The sequence below is a fragment of the Danio rerio genome, chromosome 24 (assembly GCF_049306965.1).
Source record: "Danio rerio strain Tuebingen ecotype United States chromosome 24, GRCz12tu, whole genome shotgun sequence".
Taxonomy (NCBI): domain Eukaryota; kingdom Metazoa; phylum Chordata; class Actinopteri; order Cypriniformes; family Danionidae; genus Danio; species Danio rerio.
The window spans coordinates 29,566,228-29,588,148 of record NC_133199.1 but is presented as its reverse complement, the minus strand read 5'-3'; the positions used below and the strand labels follow the sequence as shown (position 1 = coordinate 29,588,148).

Here is a 21,921-nt window from a genome sequence, read left to right as displayed (position 1 = left end):
ATAAGCTCTGTAATTATTACATTTACACGGTTTGTCCAACCGTATAATCCTTACACAAAAATACAACTTTTAGATTTAACATGCAAACGCAAGAACTAAAAGATTACATTAGGCTATTAACGGACTACAGTGCCATTGGGGTGCTCGTCTGTGACAACAGCAGCACCCTGCTACAGACAACATTTCAGGCTTATTTTTAGAAAAATGTTCCGTGGCAAAGATTTACTCTCTCTGTTTATTATATTATAATCTACGCTATATATTATGAACAAATTAATTTTAGCTTTTTGGATAAATTCTTACATGGGAAATACATTTTGTTTCACTTAACGGTTGTTAAAACTGTTGTATAAATTTGCCTACGCAGTATTACCACAAGACATATTTAAGTAAGGTCCAATCCCAATTCTATGTTTGTACGCCTACCTCTTCGCCTTCCCCTTGGCCCTTGAAACAGAGTGTTAAGGGGAAGGGCTTTAAAATATACCCCTAAGAAATAAGATGCCACTACAACACCTGCACACATCATAATATGTCATTGCGATCTCTTGCTTCAAATGAGATCGACGATAACGACTGCTGTAGTTATTTCAGTTACGTTATTTTTTGCTATTTATCTTCAGGAAATCACTGAAGGCAACAATATGATGTTATCATAACGATATAATAATGTGGCAGTAAGGTTATAACTGTAATGTGCATTACAGTGGCCATATTCATATATCTAATTACATGATAACAACATTAACATTATACCAGACACTGACATCACTCGATGACACTTGAATACCCTATCAGAAAGTTCTAGTGGTTGGGAATGGGAATTGGGACACCCCTACCCCTTCACGTGAATTCACAAAATGAGGGGGAAGGGCTAAGGGGTAGAATTGTGATTGGGCCTAAGTGTATCGCTTGCGTGCACACAGCCCACTTACCTTAGTAACCGACGAAATAATTGAGGCGTGAGGGACATGTCTATATGTCTGCAAGCTTCATCATGGATAGAGAACAACAGTCAATATTCTTTCTCACAAAGTACAGTAAAAAGAAGCCCATGCAGTCACATGTACTATACATTTTAAGGAGGAGTATAAGTACTGCAGTTATGACAGAGTTAATTGTGTTCAGATGAAGAAAAAAACAACAAAAAATCAATTGATCATGTTAAAATGACAGTTATTATGTATGTATTCTTACACATTTATTTACACATTTGCATTACTGAGAGCAGGAAAGAGACAGGCTGCACCGCTAAGCAGTATTTTTATAATATTGTTTAATTAAAATAAATGATTCACAAATTGACAGTCTTTACAAGTGAAGGAATTATCTACACACAATATGAATTCCCAATTAGAAAAATACTACAAACTATAAAATACTATTCATGAAAATGCTTAAATAACAGACAAATCCAAATGCCCAACGCAAGTGGGCTGCGTTTCAGCCCAGTTCAGCTTGATGACATATAATCGAGTGCCGACATTGCCTGTAGTCCCATTTTGTAACTTGATCGCAAACCTCTTTTTAAGGAATCATAACCGATTAAAAAATCAAGAGTGTGATATAACTGATGTGTTTTAAGCCGTAGAATAAAACCTGAAAGTATCTTGAGTTTGTGGTAGCCACAAACCTTATTTAAGTGATTTAACTGAAATCCAATTTAAAAAAAAAATTTTGATTTAGGAAACTGGAACTGCTAAAATGCTAATTCCTCTTTTGGGTTTTTGCATACAAATTGACATCATAGTTACTCCACTCTACTGTAAGGGAAGCAAAGTGCAGTGTGGGTGATGTAGTCATTTAGGAAGAGTAACATGATCAAACCATGTCACACAAAAGAGAAATATGAGAAGGGCGTTCAAGGCCCCTTCGGTGACGTGTTAGTGCACATGTTTGTGTACCCAGCAGATTATTTTTGGTAGGGTCAGAAGATCATGGCCAGCACGAGCAGCATTAAATGGATGAGTCTGTCACAGGCAGCTGAGCCTGAACGCTGCACACAATCTCTCTCTTAATCCAGGACAGATTACAGCGTTGAAGCCAGAGATCTGGGTCTAATCTTAACTAATGCAACTACTATAGAGAGCTCATGAACAGCAGGGGGTTTTTGCTCCGATCACCTCCCTGTACATTTTTATTTTAAAGGTGTGTTTCTATTTAAGCCAAGCTGGCTATTAACTCATCCAATATCGAGGACTGATCCAAACAGGTTTCACTGACCAGATGGACTACCAGCTGGTTGGGACCTGACTGAGTTGGTAGACAATCTTTTACCAGTCTAACATGTTCCAAAAACCTGCTCGACCATCTGATTTCTCCATCAGGGCACTTGACCAAGACGGTCAGCCAGTTCTCCGTCACTGCTAGTCTGACTGCGAGTCAACCATGTAAACAAGCTTTTATCATAATATAGCCTTATGGACTACATAGTTTGTATGGATGAGCGCCCCTGCTGGCTTCACCATAATCTTAGTTTAGACGTGTTTGTCTCATTATCAGAAATGAAAATTTGGTTTTAATTTAAACACCTTCAAGATGTGGGTGACTTTTTTCTGAAATTGTGTTGCTTGATCATTCATACCTTGTCTTTGACAGTCAAAAAACAGGCAGAACAAAAATAATGCTTGTCACTCCTGATTTTATTAGCTCATGTTTTACTTTGTCTTGAACCATTTGCCAAGGCTGTTGATCAAACGTAATAATGTTAATAAAGTTCAGTTTCTTGCACAGACTGATTGTTTCGGTTCTTAGAACTTTACTGAAGTTTCTGAAGCTAAAATGTACAGATGGTATTTATGAATCATCGAGTACCCCAGTTTTAATGAAGAAAAAATACAGATCATCCAAATACATTGATCAAAAAAGATCATCCAAATGCAATGCAATGCAGACACTCTGTTGGGCCACATTTAGCATTTGCACCATTTCAGTATGTATAATTGACAATGTGACAAGATGTATTACTGTCCCGAGATTCATACATTTTTCTGCAAGATTTTCTATTTTTTATGAGAGTCGGATCACTGTGCAGAGTTTTCTTCAGCACATCCCAGAGATTCTCAGTAGGGTTAAGGTCTGGACTCTGTGGTGGCCAAGATGATGTCTCATACTCCATGATTGCTCCATTTCACAATCTGAGCCAGATGAATCCTGCTTTTTAAGTTTGTGTTTCACGTTTAACTGTTCACCGATCTTGGTCTTTCTTCATCAAAAAAAGATGGTTCCCTACTATCCTTCCAGTTTTTATTAATGTGTTGGAGGGTTTTGAACCAATTTTTAGTGGTTTCAGCATTGTCCTAATATGCGTTTTTTGCTAGAGGCATCCCAATAATACGACCCTTTTAAAACATCTTCTCCACCAGCATATCACATTACATGTTTAAGACACTAGAAGCTACTCTCTGCGTTAGTTAGGGTTAAATAATTTGTTACTAGCTGAAACATAATCATCCCTACAGTGATTATCTAATAGGAATCTCCTAGCTAAATCCAGGTGTTTGTTTATTTTGTTGTTTTATTAATTATGTGTTACAGTAAATCACTAAAGTAAAGTGGCAAGAATAAAATTGTGAAATATTAATACAATTTTAAATATGCTGAATTTTATGATGATTTAAGTGAAGTTTATTCATAAACTAATTTCGAGAGGATCACGTGCTTATGATTTATCACGGCCGGTCTCGCATTTGCTAATCACTATCTTCCAATCATATGAGCCCTAAGCTACTATAAATAGCCACAGTTTTCAGTTCACTTTATCTTCGTTTGGAAGAAACCCCCCTCCTCCCCTATTCTCCTCCTTTACTTCTGATTGGGCGGCACGGCGGCCCAGTGGTTAGCACTGTGAGCCCCACAGCAAGAACACTGCCAGCCCTGGTTCCACAGGACCGGTGGGTGTTTCTGTGAGGAGTTTGTATGTTTTCCACGTGTCCGCGTTGGTTTTCCCCGGGTTCTCCGGTTTCCTCCCACCATCCAAAGACATTCAACAAACATAACAATCAAGCTGTTGTATAAATTTGCCTACGCAGTATTACCACAAGACATATTTAAGTAAGGTCCAATCCCAATTCTATTTTTGTACCCCTACCTCTTCGCCTTCCCCTTGGCCCTTGAAACAGAGTGTTAAGGGGAAGGGCTTTAAAATGTACCCCTAAGAAATTAGATGCCACTACAACACCTGGACACATCATAATATGTCATTGCGATCTCTTGCTTCAAATGAGATCGATGATAACGACTGCTGTAGTTATTTCAGTTACGTTATTTTTTGCTATTTATCTTCAGGAAATCACTGAAGGCAACAATATGATGTTATCATAACGATATAATAATGTGGCAGTAAGATCATAACTGTAATGTGCATTACAGTGGCCATATTCATATATCTAATTACATGATAACAACATTAACATTATACCAGACACTGACATCACTCGATGACACTTGAATACCCTATCAGAAAGTTCTAGTGGTTGGGAATGGGAATTGGGACACCCCTACCCCTTCACGTGAATTCACAAAATGAGGGGTAAGGGGAAGGGCTAAGGGGTAGAATTGTGATTGGGCCTAAGTGTATTGCTTGCGTGCACACAGCCCACTTACCTTAGTAACCGACGATATAACAATCATAACAACATAACATAACAATCAAGCTTTGTCTAATCCCTTGTATTCCCTTAGCTACCGCAGCAGGGGAGTTCTGAGATCCACCGAGCTCAGGCTCCCCTCTTGCTCTGCCAACGGGAGGAAGCCCCGGGCTCGAGGAGCCCTTGAGCTCGGGGCTCTCTCCCGGGACAGCATGCCAAACAAGCTTTTATAAATCATCAGCTAAGTGTGAACTCTTGAATTGTGCTTTAGACAATTCCATTCCCTTGTCCGTTTTCTTTCAAAGCTCCTCTTTTGTCTAAAAAAGAATGTGATTCGGTTTTGAAACAATTTAAGTGTTATTAAATCACAGACAGAATACTAAAACCATTCTGTGAAATGAATCTGTACGTGTTTATGAACACCTCAAACATTATAGACACACACGCACACCCACAAGTGAATAAATATGCATGCTGGCATCCTGCGTGATGATCCATGGCTTGAGTGACAGCACTGGAAAATCGGTACGGAGATGCTCAGAGGTGCTCAGAAGGGAAGTGAATCAATGCGCTTTCATTTCCAGGAACACTCTTTTCTTTTACTCCCTCTCTCTGGGCTCCTGCTGCACGAGTGTCTCAGGTGTGAGGGCTGGTTATTACTTTATTGTGATGAAAGGGAAGAGGTGCAGGTGAAAGCACCAAAAAACCATACAGAATAAGCTCTCTCATGAAGATGCTGCAGAAATCTAGACCAAAGAAAAAGAAAATTGTGTCCTCGCGTTGGCCATTGTTGGGTTTGGGGGTCAGTGATGGATACAGGAAGCAGAGTGGGAGTTGCTATGGTGATGGATGATGGCCAGAGATCAGGGTTTTTCTCAGTATGCTTTCTTTAAGGCAAGACATTCCAGATGAAGCGGGTAAAATATTCAAATGAGCGGTAACACTTTATTTTAAGGGTCCAAAAAATGCATTAGTTTTAGCATTAGTTAATGGTTGATTTGTTCACAATTAAGCATTAGTTAAAACAAAAGCACTAGTAATTAGTAGTTAACTAAGTGAAGTTTATTCATAAACTAATTTCGAGAGGAGCACGTGATTATGATTGAACACGGCTGGTTCTGCATTAGCATGCTTGATCCACCAATCAGGCCATTCCTAACCACTATAAAGAGCCAGGGTTTTCTCACTACAGTCATCTTCGATTTGAAGAATCCCCCCTTCCACCCCTACCTTTTCACCTTTACCTCCATAGGGCAGCACGGTGGCTCAGTGACTAGCACTGTCGCCTCACAGCAAGAACGTCACCGGCTCTAGTTCCTTAACAGGCCGGTGGTCGTTTCTGTGTGTAGTTTGCATGTTCTTCCCGTGCTTGCGTGGGTTTTCCCCGGGTTCTCCGGTTTCCTCCCACATTCCAAAAACATGTACAACAAGTTAATCGTTAAATCTAAATTTCAATACAGGTAATCTAATAATGCAGCATATCTTTTAATAGCCTTCAATCTTAATCTTTAGCTATTATATAAAGGGGAGTTGTCGAGATCTACCTGAGCTCGAGGCTCCCCTTTCTTCCTCCAAACGGGAGGGAGCCCAGGTCTCAAGAACCTTCGAGCTCAGGGCTCTCTCCCGGGACAGCATGCCAAACTTGCTTATAATCAATCATCAGCTAAGTGTGAACTCTTGAAACATATTAACGGCCCTGAATTATGCATTAGTTAAGCTCAGATAAACTTGGAAATCATGATTAACTTGTTCACAACCATGCATCAGTTAAGCATGAGCAAACACATAACTCATTATTAGCTGAACGTAAAGGCATTTTAGCCATTATTTACAATTTGATAAACCGTTTATTATTTATTTGATTGTTTCACTTTAGGATAGGGGGTCAAATTGCTTTATTAACACCATATTAATCACATTTTAGCCTTAATTATTTGCTAGTTCTCGTCAATAGACTTGAATATCCCACAATAAGTGCCATACTTAACGTGGGTACAAGTTACACTTAAGAATAGGGGGTCAAGTTTCCTCTATAAGCACTGTGTTAATGACATTTTAGTCTTAATTAGCTACTAGCTAGTTGTAGTCAATGAACTTGAATATCACTCAAGTGCCATTATAAATGTGGGCGTAACTTTAACTTATGAGAAAATAGACTTTGTAATTGATTGACATTATATTTAAAATCTAAAGATACATTAACAGTTAGCAAAATAAATGCTTTAAAGTGTATTTTGGATGTTGCCTTACAATATGAAAAGCCTGAAATCTCAACATTGACAGGTGCTTGAAAAACTGTGTTGCTGCCAGCAGCATCTGCCTTAATATTTCATAAACGCTCATTGTATCCGCAAATCCTGAAGAAAGATTTATGATCTTGTTTGTCTGTGCCTGCTATACATGTCTATTATAGATTTTTGTTCCATTAACAAAAAATGCTTAAAAATAACACCACAAAGTGATGCGTTATTTACTATAAATGTCAAAAATGCTTTGTCAATTATTATTGGTGTATATTGGTATATTCATTCATTCATTCATTCATTTTCTTTTTGGCTTACTCCCTTTATTAATCTGGGGCATAAAGTACTGTAAAGTACTTAAGTAAATAGACTTTTTTTGGCTACTTTGTACTTGTACTGAGTATTAAGAATATAAGCAACTTTTACTCACTACTTGACTATTTTATTATATATTTAGTGAATTTAGTGAATTTAATATAATATATACTCTCTATATATAGTGAATTTAAAACAGTTACTGATATGGCAAAAAACCACTGCGACATGACAAGACTATGTTTTAGCTCAATTTTTTTTGTGCAACGTCAATAAATGTATCACTGAAATTATACATTTTGCGTCAGTTGCATTTAGCTGTGAGATTGTGATGTATTTTTCATTGAATTTATATTTAGTTTACTAAGTTTAAAAATAACAATGCTCCTATTTGTTTAATTTTAATACAGAGAAAAAAATCCTAATCAACTGAAAAATTACTCAAAATAAAAGTATTGCCCCCTCTGAGACTGAGAGGTGAATCACATGAAAGTCAGCATTGAATCTTTTTTTACTACATTTTACAAATTTTTTTTTTGAAAAATTGTTTTTGCCTTTTTTGAACACTTAAGCTTGACTTGATTTTTTGTTCTTTTTTTATCTATTTTATTCTGCAATTTTGAAACATTGAGGTGTTCAATTGAATTTCTTTAAGCCTTTTTTTGAGCCTACATTCAGTATGGGTATACTTAAGTTCTTTTAAAAACGGATACTTTAAAACTTTTACTCAAGTCTTATTGGAATTGGTGACTTGTAACTTGTAATGAAGTAATTTTTACAGTAAGGTATCTGTATTTTACTCGAGTATGGTTTTCAGGTACTCTTTAAAACTCTGATCTGGGGTCGCCACAGTGGAATGAACCCCCAACGTATCCAGCAAATGTTTTACGCAGCAGATGCCCTTCCAGCTGCAATATATTGGTATATATTATAATCAATTATAAAAGTTGCATGATCGGTTATAAATGACATTAGATTTTAATTCTATTTTACCTATTTAATAGCTATATAATACACATTTAATACCTATATAACACCTATTTAACACCAATATCATACCTATCTAATTCACCATTACCTCTCATTTTTATACACTCCATCTACAGTATGTCATACTGTAAATGACACCTACACAAACACAACTCAGGTTTGCTGTTTCTCCATGAGCTCTCCCAGCAGTCTCGGCCCCCAGTGGGAACCTCTGGAGCTCCTTCAAATATCTCCATCAGAGCTTGAATGTTAACTGGAGCCCGGGGCTCTCCTCTGTTCAACCTTTCCATATTAGAAAGAGAGAGTGAGACATATCTGAACACAGTGACCCAGCTGTTTGCAGGATTATCCCATCTGCAGACATACTTTGCTCAGTAAATGTTTTCTCAAGCACTCTGTGTGTACATGAGAGGCCTAAACGGTTTCAAATGGCAGTAATATCTTATTCTCTTCTCTTTGCAGGACTGCACCGTCTATGAAACCGAAAATAAGATCCTCCATGTGGTAAGTGTTTCTCTGTTCTCTTTTTTTATGCTCCAATATGAGGCTGATAATGAGCTCTAATGTTCCTCCTGCGAGCTCTGGCCCCATTTCTTCATTTACTGGAGGAATTGTGAGGATGCTCATCTGTGTGCCTCTTATTTCTGTGTGCTCCAAAGTCCTGACTCATTTCATGATGAAAAAATGATTAGAAAAGACATTTTAATGGTGTTCGGTTCAATGAACCATTCAGAATTGATTTCAGATTTGAGTTCATCTCTGCATGTTTAGCCCATTTAACTTTTTTTATTATTGAAATTGTTGAAATAAGTTACTTTATAACTTTACATTTTTGCTGTTATTCATATTATTTAAATGTATGGTTTAATTTTTGTTGTAATTTTTTTTCATTATTATATTTTACACATAACAATACTTACATGTTATTATAATATAATATTCCTTCATTCATTTTTTTCCAGCTTAGTCCCTTTATTCATCAGGGGTTGCCACAATGGAATGAACTGCCAACTTATCCAGCATATGTTTTACACAGCAGATGCCCAGCGGATACACACTCATTCACACACATACACTACAACCAATTTTGTTTATTCAGTTCACCTATAGCGCATGTCTTTGGATTGTGGAAGAAACCAGAGCACCCGGAGGAAACCCACGCGAACACAGGGAGAACATGCAAACTCCACACAGAAATGCCAACTGACCCAGCTGGGACTCGTCTTGCTGTGAGGCAACAGTGCTAACCACTGAGCCATGGTATTGCCCTTATATTATATTATATTATATTATATTATATTATATTATATTATATTATATTATATTATATTATATTATATTATATTATATTATATTATCAATCATTAATTTTCCTTTGGCTTAGTCCCTGATTTATCAGGGGTCACCACAGTAGAGGTCTGCACGGGACTAATTTTTTAGTTCCGCTCCTGCAAGGTTTTATTCCACACCTGACCTCTCCTGTTGTATATTCATTCATTCATTCATGTTCACCTGCTTCATCACCCACCAACCCGACCCAAACGTTTGCTTTAAATTTAAATTTGGTTTCCAAAATCTCACGTTTAAATTAGGTACTACCAAAAGAGAGTGATAACTGATAAAACTGTATGTTGTGCAAGGATTGTAGGCTAAATGTCAGTTTTGTTTGGCCCTATGTGATGAGACATGAGTGCCGCCTTAAACTAGAGGGTTCCAGTCTTGTGACTGCTAAAGGGTAAAACTTTGAGGTATTATCACATGCAAATGATAATTATTATTTTTTATTTGTGTCTATGACTTAAGAAAAAGACTCCTATACATCAGACTTGACTGATTTGGGTTTCCTGCCAATAAACTAACCGTCTTCTAATGCATATTTTAGTTCCAACCCCAATTAGACACACCTGAACCAGCTAATCAAGCTCTTTTAGGTATACAAAAACTTTCAGGCAGATGTGTTGAAGGACGTTTTTAGCTAAACTATCCAAGACACCAGCACTCCTGGACCGAGTTTGGACACCCATATTCTATTGCAAGCTGAAGGACAGCGCATCTTTAATTTGCTCTCCCATTTTGGTAAACCTGCTCTGAGGACTGTTATGCAGATAATGCATGCACAGACAGTGTAACAGTTGTAAGCACTGGCTGGACCGGTGGTCAATAAGAATGAAGAAATACTAGATATGCTGTTCCAAAATAACATCAGGACTGGGGAACGCTATATTGTTAGACCGCCTGATCCTGTTCAAATTACACCAGAGTTACCATCCGCTACCACGTTCTATTTGTAATTACCCCCATACTGCAAGAAATCTGGTCAGGTCCTGCGGGTCCCACAGTATAGCCACAGGAATGCAGACATCTACACCACAGTGCAATGAACCACCAACTTTACAATATTATATTATATTATATTATATTATATTATATTATATTATATTATATTATATTATATTATATTATATTATATTTATTATATTATATTATATTATATTATATTATATTATATTATATTACTTATCCTCACTTTGCAATTTGTTTTGACATACGTAAGATTCAAATGAGTACTTCTTTCACGTTTCAGATATTAATTTCAATTTAATTTTAAGTTTGTTGGTTTTACTTTTTTCAGCCTTTCAGTTCAAGACTGAAAAAATTAATAAACGAATGTTTTACATTTGTCACTTTAAAAATCCTCAGGTGGCTGTTTAGTGAACATGCATTCTGCTAGTTCATGCCCTGAGGTGCAGTTCTGTTTGCCGTGGCAGGAGACCCAGAGCTAGGCTCTTTGTGAGATCCTTGTCTCATACACACCAGCGCACAGCAGTTTGTGTGTGTGTGTATATGTGTGTGTGGCAGGTCTCGTTGTCACCACAGACTGCTGGGCCGGGCACAGCTGTCATTCTTACTGAGTCCCACAGCTATAAATACCTTCACATTGCGCCTGCTAGCAGCAGATTTCATTTCCCAGCACCACCCCATCTCTGCACTGACTGTAGGAGGAGAAACAAACACACCAATGACACCAGATGAAAGCAGAAGCAGAGTGAGAGATGAGCCTATTAAACAAAGTGAATTAAAGTGCTACAGAACCATAAAAAGCAAACATGAATCTGCAACACACCTGCAGAAATGCGGCACCGAGAAATCCAGGTGCACTTTTTTATTGGCAACACAACAGTACATTGATGGGTGGTGGGTGGGTGGATGGGTGAATGAATGGATTGATGCATGGATTTTTGAATAGGTGAATGAACAGATGAAAGAATGAGTAGATGCTGTACATTGATGGAGCAACAGATGGATGGATGGACGGATAGATTAATGGATAGATGTATAGATCAGTAAATGCATAGATGAAAGGATTGTCAAACAGACAGATGAATGAATGTATAGATGAGCAGATGGTTGGATATACTGTTCAGATATATGGATATAGATGGATAAACAGATAAAAGAATACCAAATTTGATGGAGGGAGGGATGGATGGATGGAGGAATGGATGGATGATGGATGGATGGATGGATGGATGGATGGATAAATTAACAGATCATTGGGTGAATGGATGGAGAAAGTTAATTAACTTGGTTGATGGATGAATAAATGGATGGATGGATGTTTAGAGATGTACAGACAGAAAACTAGATGGATGGATGGATGGGTGGATAAATAAATTGATAGATGTATGGATGATTGGATAGATGAAGGGGTTGTCAAACAGACAGATGAATGGATGTATAGATGAGCAGATGGAGAGGTGGATGGTTGGATAGACCAATGTTTGGGTGGATGGAAGGGTGAATAGATTCATTGATGAATGGATGCATGGAAATTGATATGTATATAGATAGAAATATAGAGATTAACTGAGGGGTAGATTTATAGACATGGATGGATGAACAGGTAAAAACGCAAAAATGGGTGAATGGATGGATAAATGGTCAGTCAAAGATGTACAGACAGATAACGTACATGAATGGATGAAAAAATGGACATGGATGGTGAGATAGATGTATGGGGTGTCAAACAGATGAATAAATGTATAGATGAGCAGATGGAGATATGGATGGTTGAATATTATGGGTGGATAGACAGATAAAAGGATTAATAGATTCACGGATGAATGAATCTATTGAAATAGAAATGGATATAGATGGACAAGTAGAGAGATTAATTGATGGGTAGATATATAGACATATAGATGGATGGACAGATAAGAGAATACAAAATTGGATGGATGAATGGATCAATAGATCAGTGGGTGAATGGATGGAGTAAGTTGGTTAGATAGGTGGATGGGTGAACACATGGATAGATGGATGGATAAATAGATTCATGGATGGAAGCAAGGTAACAGATGTGTAGCTAGACAGAGAAATTAATTTATGGAAGATATAAAGAAATAGATGGATAAACAGATAAAATTATGGATGGATGGATGGATGGATGGATGGATGGATGGATGGATGGAGGGATGGATGGATGATAGATAGATAGATAGATAGATAGATAGATAGATAGATAGATAGATAGATAGATAGATAGATAGATAGATAGATAGATAGATAGATAGATAGATAGATAGATAGATAGATGGATGGATGGATGGATGGATGGATGGATGGATGGATGGATGGATGGATGGATGGATGGATCTATGGATATTATTTTTATCTTATTTCTTCCATACTGTATTGAAAAAGTTTGTTGAATGCCTCAGCAGTTCTGTTATTTACTTTGCAGTCATGCCAGTAAAGCACTTGTTGAGAGAAATGTGGAGAGTGCAGGAATAGTGCAGTGTATAAGAAATGAAACAACATTGATTCTCACCACTCTCATCCTGAGTGAAGCACACCAAAATAAAGGACATGTGAAATCTGATCATAAGATAGTGAAAGACAAAAAGAATTAGAGTAGAAGGAGGACTGATGAACACAGGAGAAATGACTTGCTTACAGAGCAACAGATTTGGTCATGTTTTTTGTCAAGTCAATTTAGTTAAGAAGCACACTTAAAATACTGATGTTTACAGTACACTGAAAAAAATGACTTCTGCAAAATTATTGCAAACAATTTATAAGGGCTCGATTTAAACCAATACATTAAATTTAGAAATGTTCAACTTAATATGTTTGATTAAATTCAGCCCAAGTGTGCCGCAAGCCTGCGTTTGAGTGAAGGTCTCGGCCGTTAGATCGCCCCCTGGGGGCTGGCTGCAGTACAAGTCATAAAGCCCGCCTCCTCCGTGTTAATGAAGGAGACTTGAGCCCAAATAAAAAAAATAATTACACTTGCAATAAAATGTCCCGAAAGATGGTTCTGGTCGATTAAGGCATTGGTTATTGTGCTGAAATAGGTGCAGATCTTCATTTTTGTAGACAGTTTGTTTTTAGCAGTAATTTAATGCTGGGCATGTCATCGTGATTGACAGCTGTGATTGACAGTTTCTCAAAGCAGCGCGTCTGAGCTTCGGTTGAAGACTGAAGTGTTATTATTCGATTTCTGTGTTATTTTACCATGACAAAATGAGTTCAGCAGTAAACTACAATTTCTGACATACATGATCCTGGTGGAAAACTGTTTATTCGCTAAGGTCAGGGCTTTTTTCGGGCTTTATTAGTTTGCTGATACATGTACGCCTAGCCACCCAGATAGCAAAATACAGTAGGGCCAGTTCCAGCTAGATTCCAGCCGGAGACTTACCCCTCAGAGCTCAGACTGACTACCTCTGCTGGACCTACTCCGGATGCCTGGACTCACTGCCCGATTCCAGCCCGAGTCAATCGAGTCAGATGCGGCGGCCGAGCGAGCCGGCGCTGCCGCATGCGAGCAGGAATCAGTCTGCGACGCCGCGAGTAGGTTATGCGCTGCGCCTAGAGCTGGCACGATTGAATATATAAAACCCTCATATTTGTTAACGTTATTACATCCATTTGTATTGATATGACAGCAAACACATGCTGAGAAGTTCGGGGGCGTGGTTGATTTTACATAAAGCGTTTGGTTGGAAGCTCGATTTTCGCGGCTCCTCCTCTGGCTTCATCAGACAGTCCTTCTGCGCATGTCAAGGCTCCAATTTCAGCAGTCTTTTACGACAGTTCGTGCCCGTCAAGCATGCGTTTTGCCCTCAAAGCGTTCAATGGGAAAAGGGGCTGTCGCGTCGTCCATATTTTTTACAGTCATTGATTCAGCCTAAATAAATAGTTTGCAACCACTTACCTTAAAAAAGTAAATCCCACCAATCATCTTTGAATATTGTTTTTCAGTGAACCAAAGTGCTGTAAAAGACAAGTAATAAAAGATTAAACAGAGGAAACTAGCAAAATAACTGGTAGACAGGACTTTACACATTAAAGTACCAATATTAATCAAATGCCATGAAATACAAATACTCCAAGTCAAGATTTAACAACTGAAATTGTTTAGGAATGCAATCGAATGAGGAGCTCTAATGTTCAGAAGTAGACTGTTCCATAATCTAGAACCATCTAACAGAAAGGCATGTTCTAAACTAAATTAAAAGCTAAACAGTTTTCAATTCAGTTTAGGTCACTGTACTCTCTATAGTACACTGTTCACTCTTAGGTTTAGTTTAGTTTAAAAAGTAGACGTTTTTGGTCTGTGCTGCACTCATATTTCAGTCGAAACACTTGGATTGGATGCAGGCTGAAGCCCATTTTTTTCCATTGTATTCATCTACTTTTTTAGTTCAGGCCAAGATTCAGATGGCAGCTTTCACACTTAACTTCACTAACCACACTGCAAAAAATGCAGGGTTCCACACAATTCATTCATGTTGTCCCAACACAAATAGATTGTTACCTTAACAAATTTAAGTGGATTGAACATAAAACAATTAAGTTATACCAAAAAAATATCTCAAAAAAATTGTGTTTTAGCTGATTTTAAATAAGTAGTTAAATAATAAGCAAAATATTTATTTTGAGAGCTCAAGTTTGTTTAAATTGAACCAAATCTGCCAAGTTTACACTTTTTTTTCTTCTTTTTTATAGCAAAGTGCTTGCCACTGGAAATAGCTTCAGAACTGCAGCCGTTCATGAAATCTGAGTTGATATGCCCTCTGTGTTTTCTCTTTTTCTTAAGTGTAAGACTCTGTCTGGAGTTTGTGACCACATCATCTCACTGTCTTCAGACCCTCTGGTCTCTCAGTCGGCTCATCTGGAGGTGGTCCAGCTGGCTAATATCAAACCTACAGAGGGTCTGGTAAGATCATGCATTTATACTGTGCTGCTGACCACTGGTCTGATTATTGCTGTTTTTATTTCAGTTATTTAAGTCAGTTATTCAGGTGAGGTTCATCTGATATTAATTGAAAATTCTGGAAACATAGGAATATAATTTTTTTGTAATACAATAATGATAGTTTTTTTAGGAAGACAAGTCTTTAAAAATTGTTGAATTGTTTGGAAACAACTTTTGGTTAAACTTTATTTTAAAGTTATAAATTTACTACATTGTAACTATTAATTTGCTGAGTAATATTATTAAATTAATCAGATGTACTAGGGCTGCACAATATATTGTTTCAGTATAGAAATCGGAATATGCACATCAGCAAAATCAAATCGCAGGATCTGCAATGTGGAGTCAGGATTATAGTTGACCAGGAGCCATAATTGAAAGTATGTCTGATTTGATTTCGAAGTTGAACTATAAAGTTACTAAAATGCTTATCATTTGAATGTGTTTTTAAGGCCTGTTACTGTGTGAGCATTTCAAGTCAGTTTTAAGCATTAGGGCACAAGAAATTATAATGTTTATTACTTTAGGAAAGATGAATTATATTTATGCATATATTTATACAATAAAGTGTTTTACATTTAATTGTTACATTTTTAATGCTACCAGACTCAAAAAAAAAAAAAAAAAAAAAACATAAAATACTGTTTGCTTCATTTGTATCTGTTTTTATCAATGCTTGTGGTTGTTGTAGTATATTTTATGATGCACTCCCCTGCTACTGTAAATCATCCTAATAAATCTAAAATGATAAAGTCTTTTCATGAAATTATAAATTCATCCAAATAAAGGCAATTATTTTATCTGGTAAAATTATGCTTGATTTCTCTGTATCGTAGAAAAATAAAATATCGCAATGTCATTTTTTTTCAATATCGTTCATCCATCATTTTCCAGTATCGTTTTTTTCCAATATCCTGCCTTAACATGTACTTACTATACATGTTTAGTGTTAGTTATGCATAGGTTTAATGATAGTTATGCATAATTAACTTATATTACTATAGTGACTTCATGTAATATATGTAATAAGCATACCTTAAAAGAAAATAGTTACTCGACTTTTTGTTAACTATAGGGTAGCTTAACTAAAGATTGTTGTAAATAAGCGCAACTATATATAGTTTAGCTAACGGATTCAAAGTCATTTCCCCAACACTGATCTGTGCCCTAATAAGCATGTGTTTGAACGCTTGCTTGTTCTGATACATGATCAAAAAACGTTTTTTTAGTAAACATAATTTCACTTCTCTCCATACACACTGATGAAAAGGCTACATATTGTGAAGTGTTTGCATGAGATGGAATGAGAAAAAATATGAGGACATTATTCATTATGCTCTAATATTCGTTTTATATGTGTCTATTTTTCTAAGGGAATGTACATCAAATCCACATATGATGGCCTTCATGTTATCACAGGAACCACAGAGGGGGTAAGAGCCTGGCAGTGTTAATGTGTGTGCTCTAATTCGTGTGTCTTCATAATGTCCATGCAGGCTGTAGATATAAGTAATGAATCTCAGCAATTGATTGTAAAGCTATTACTGCACACATTCAAATCAAAGAGCAAGAGATTGAGCGAGAGAGACAGAGATTGAGAAAGAGAAAGCAGAAGTGCTCTAAAAAAAGATTCACTTACCATGCGACTGAAAGCTCTTCATTTTTGTTGTAGCTCTAATAGTGGGCGAATAATATTACCTGCTATAGAGCAATATACAGTACTCATAGAAAAGAGAGAGCCCAATATATATTTCACAGGGGAGTGATGGTACAGAAAAAGGATGGTTTGATACTTACCTTGGATTTTAAGTCAACTCGTGGCTCTGTTTTTAAATTAATTCAAATATAGTTAAAATTTTCTTCAGGATTAATCTTAGCTAACGTTAGGGATGAGTAGTCAACTCCAAAAAAGTAGATTCCTCGACTCTCAATGGACCTAGTACCGACTCCAGGACAGGAATCGACTCCCAGAGTCGAGTCTGTTTTTTAAACCCTTCTGAATGAAGCGGATGCATGCTACAGTTATAATGCTCGTTCTTGAGCACGATGAACATCGAAGGCGCTGCCTTGAATGCATGTTCACACGTTTTATGCTTTTAAATTTTACAACCAATGTACTCTAGGCTATTATAAATAGTGCTGCGGGACGAGGTTTGCTTTCACTTTTAAATTCCTATGAAACACCTTTTTGCAATTTGGTTTTAAAAATGATCTGCCTGCGATGTTAAGTTTGTGGTTTTATGAATTACATATAGCATATGTGTGTAAATTTGGAGCAGATCGATGTCTTACATGTCTTACGGCACTGCAAGTAAAATTACATGTTATGTCATTGGTTGCTGCTATATGCTCAAGTAAAATGCTTAACCCTTTGCCTTTAAAAAAATACAGAAATTAGCAACCGCAGCCTGTCCGCTACTCCAAATTATTTCGTTCACTCAGCACTCTGGATTCAAGTATCATATTTATTATTATCATATTTATAAATATAATTGGTTATTGATTTATAACCCTAATACATTGATTTTCTGTTATCTTACTTTTTTCAGCATGCTTATGAGCATTGATACATTCTTAATATTCCATGGCATATTTCAGTTGTGCATTTGCACTGATATTAAATGGAGATAACCAATGGAGATGCTGATGTTGATGTGTTTTTCAGATTTACATCTTAAATCTCAAGAGCTTAAGAAGAGATCTGTCACAAACTGTTCAGATTTGACATAATACCAAAGTGTGCAGATGCAGAAGTCTGAGATTTGAACATGATCGCATTTCTCATCAAGTTCATGCCAGACTAAATCTCATGAGCTGTTAAATTTAAATTAATTTTGTATACTCATTTTTTATTGACCAAAATTATCATACACACACACAAAAATTTACCTTTTGATCAGTTCAGCTGATAAACTTGACCATCCGAATTTCATGGTACTGTAATATATCTGTAATGTGAAGTTGGACACTGACAACAGGAAGTGCGGATCCAAACGCAGGTTTATTAAATGGAATGGTCAGGCCAGCAACAGTCAACACAGGAGCAAACAGATGTATATGGGCAATCCAGAGTCGTAGTCAAATAAACAGGCAGATGGTCAAAAGGCAGGCAGCAGACAAGAAAAAAACTAACAAAACAAAGCAAGGTTCAAACACAGAAGGCAACGAAACCTTGTTGTAATGTTCACAGTTCAGTATAACAAGACTCAGACATGAGAGAGGCAAAGTGAGCTGTATCTACGTGTGTGTAATCAGTACATGAGCAGCATCAGCTGTGGGAGTCAATCAATTTAGACTTGGAGCAGGTGTGTGTGTGTGTTGCAGGACTGTATCTTGTAGTCAGTATACCAGCAGATCTGTAGTTCTCCAGCGAACTGCTTGGGCTAGATTGCTGGTGACTCTGACAATATCAATACAAAACGGGTAATATGAAATATATTAAGTATTTATTGTTTGTAATCTATAACGACTTGATAACATTTTTAATTTGAAATTTACTTTTACAAATGTACTTTTTCAAAACGTTCATTACTTTTTGTAATTTTTGTCCATTTTGCTCATTACTAATTGTTCTTATTTATTGTATTTATCAAATAAATATACCTTTGGTGAGCATAAGAAACTTAATGACCCATTTCCACTGATTGGTACAGTAGGGGTCTGTATGAGTCAACTTTATCAGGCTTGCGTTTTCACTGTCAAAAGGGTACTCGTTATTGTATGTATATATCATTACGGTGTAATGTTTCGGCTGTGTGTTAAAAAATGTTGCTTTTTCTCTCTCCCCTGGCTGTGCATGATTTAGTGACGTATCTCTGTAAACCAATAGTGTTAAGCTGCACCTCTCGCTCCGTCTTCAGCACTCTTTTATTGTGCTAGGTACCTTTTCAAATGGGTACCCAAAAAGTGGGAACAGTTTGCTTTTTGGTACCTCTTGACAGTGGAAACGGTCATAAAAGTGTACCAAACCGTACTGTACCACGCAGTGAAAACAGGCCATTATTTAAAAATTCTGAATTACTCTAAGCTAATTTCTCTTTAATCCATTGTAAACTGACTTGTTCAATACACTGTAGGTCACATTTTACAAGAAGATTTCATTAGTTAATGTTAGTTAATTAAATTACTGAGATGAATTAATAATGAACAATACTTGTACAACATTTATTCATCTTATTTACTTATGCATTATTAAAATCCAAATATATGCTTGTTAACCTTAGTTAATGCACTGTTATGTCGAGTTCAGACTGCACGTTTTTCAAAGTAGCCCTGTCACAGATGTTTAATGGCTATCTGGGCTAGCGTTCTGTCTGTGCTGTTTACACTGTAAGATGGATCAGCAACAGGGGGTTTCACACTGCATGGCATTACAATAGGAAGAATTATTGACAACTTTGTCCTGGTCCACGAACTACGTCTCACAATCAAACACATGTGAGAAGTGACATGAAAACAACGCAAGGTCATATAGTATATCTTTTGTGATTAACTACAAAATGAGAAAGAAGCCTTTAGTGGGCTATAAAAAAAATTTTCTCACCTGGGTTTTGAAAGGAATTAGCTATTTTTCTCCAAATGTTTTTATTTTTCGACCCAGTTGTGATATTGACATGTCAAACAGACATGGGTGCTCCTGCCAAATTTCCACTAGTTTTTCCTGAATTTCTCTGGTCTAATAAGACAGAAAAGAAGCCTTTTTAACTTCTCCCCAACCTCCCGCTGACTTTCAGATACCCATACTAGTGGATGCTGCTCTCTCATTGGCTGTAGATAGTCGTTGATGTTATTTTCAATCAGAAAACAATTTACACGGCATGATTGGAATCCAATCAGCTCCAGATACTTAGCATGCCAAATATCTCACAGGTGTCCGCGACTCATCTGCGATTCTCTCAGATCACATCTTTGATAGTTCACACTGTATGATTGTTACTCAAGTTAATGAGCACTGATTTGCCTGTGATTTCAAGCATTTGTCTGCGATTTCTCAAAACCTGTCGGCCAGTCAAAATCATGCAGTCTGAACACAGCATAAGTTAACATGAACTAACACTGAAGAACTTTATTTCTAATAACTTACATTAATAAAGGTGAAGAAATGCTTTAATAATTGTTTTGTTTTCATGTTAACAGTAACTAATACAACCCTATGGTAAAGTGTTTGCCAAATGTAAAAGTTGTGCATGAAATAAAGCAGTCCTGCCCTTTGTTTTAAATTCATTTATATCCCCCTATTGTTCCGTCTTTTTATATCTCTTTCCATCTCGCTCTTAGTCTCCAGCAGACCGCTGTAAAAAGATCCACGCAGGTGATGAGGTTATTCAGGTCAACCATCAGACTGTGGTGAGTTTCAGCTCTTCTCAAGTCACTCTATCCATTTGCTTCATTTATACTCTTTCATCCATCCATCCCTCCATCCATCCATCAATTATTTTCCCCTATGTATGTAAATCTCACTTGGCATCCGACTGCATGTTTGTGCATATGAATTATGGGACTGAAAATGAGGTGCATTTGAATTTAAGGGCTTTATGTCCTTGTTAAAGTACCAGGAGTTTTCAAACCCCATTACTTGATGTATTTTTAGCTCGTTTCTTGGACTGGAGCGACTATATTCCAATTTGCCTAAATTCACAATGCTGATTGAGTGTTACACTTTAAATGGCATTTCTGAGTGTAGCCGGAGGGTGTTTAAAGGGCATAAGAGGATGTAAATGAAGGGCATTGAGTGTGTTTTTTAAGGATGGTTCTATTTTTTTTTTCACATGCACAAGTACGTCAATAAGTGCTCCAGTGGCTGTTCTACGTGGAGTTGCCTTCAAATAATTGATAGTGCTTTTTTTGCGTGCATTTGTGTCTGAAGTAAGTGCAGATTGAGTTGTGAGCTTGTGAAATGAATTCTGTTTGAGTTTGAGTTGTGTTTGATGTGCGGGAGGTTCTGAATAATTCTTTGAATATTTTAATTTCATCCTCAAGTTCCCCCTCTTCATCATTTCTGTTCATTATAATGGCGTTGTTGATTAGGTTTAAAGGGACTGTTCACCTGAAAATGAAAACGCTATCACCATTTGATCATCCTCAAGTTGTTCCAAACCTGTTAGAGTGTCACTAGAAGAAGGTTTTTTAAAAAATGTGAACAGTTGATGATTTCTATTCAGGCTATTTCCATGAAAAAAAAAGATGCTCATACACACACACAGTATGGCTGCATTGGTATCGCAATGTGTGCATTTGCAATAGTCAAATTGCGGTGGATATGCAATGTTGACTTGGGATTGCTTCAATGTTGATGCAGAGTTTAAGCACAATGAAGGGACATTTATTAATATGAATGTTTTTAAGGCCTGATAGAGATGAAAATATTCAGGCGCAAAAAAAAAAAATAGCCAAAAAAGTTTAATCAGGAATCATTTTATTGAATTAATACAGTAAAGACTTTACAGTGTAATTTTTACATTCACATATACAAAACCATTTTGAATGCACTGTTTATTTTACTGTCGTTATCTTTATCTTT

The 21,921-nt window shown here is 36.8% G+C and overlaps 1 protein-coding gene across 49 annotated transcripts in view; it reads left to right on the top strand.

The window, feature by feature from the left end:
- cnksr2a (connector enhancer of kinase suppressor of Ras 2a) overlaps nucleotides 1-21,921 on the top strand; it is a 218,235-nt gene that overhangs the window by 80,201 nt on the left and 116,113 nt on the right. For all 49 annotated transcript variants that reach the window (XR_012399412.1, XR_012399414.1, XR_012399413.1 and 46 more), the window contains 4 exons: nucleotides 8,600-8,641; nucleotides 15,243-15,362; nucleotides 16,775-16,834; nucleotides 20,679-20,747. Coding sequence is in view for 45 of the 49 variants with exons in the window: in XM_073940788.1 (XP_073796889.1) it covers nucleotides 8,600-8,641; nucleotides 15,243-15,362; nucleotides 16,775-16,834; nucleotides 20,679-20,747 (291 nt within the window). In the remaining 4 variants the exon portion in view is untranslated. The remainder of the gene's footprint in view (nucleotides 1-8,599; nucleotides 8,642-15,242; nucleotides 15,363-16,774; nucleotides 16,835-20,678; nucleotides 20,748-21,921) is intronic.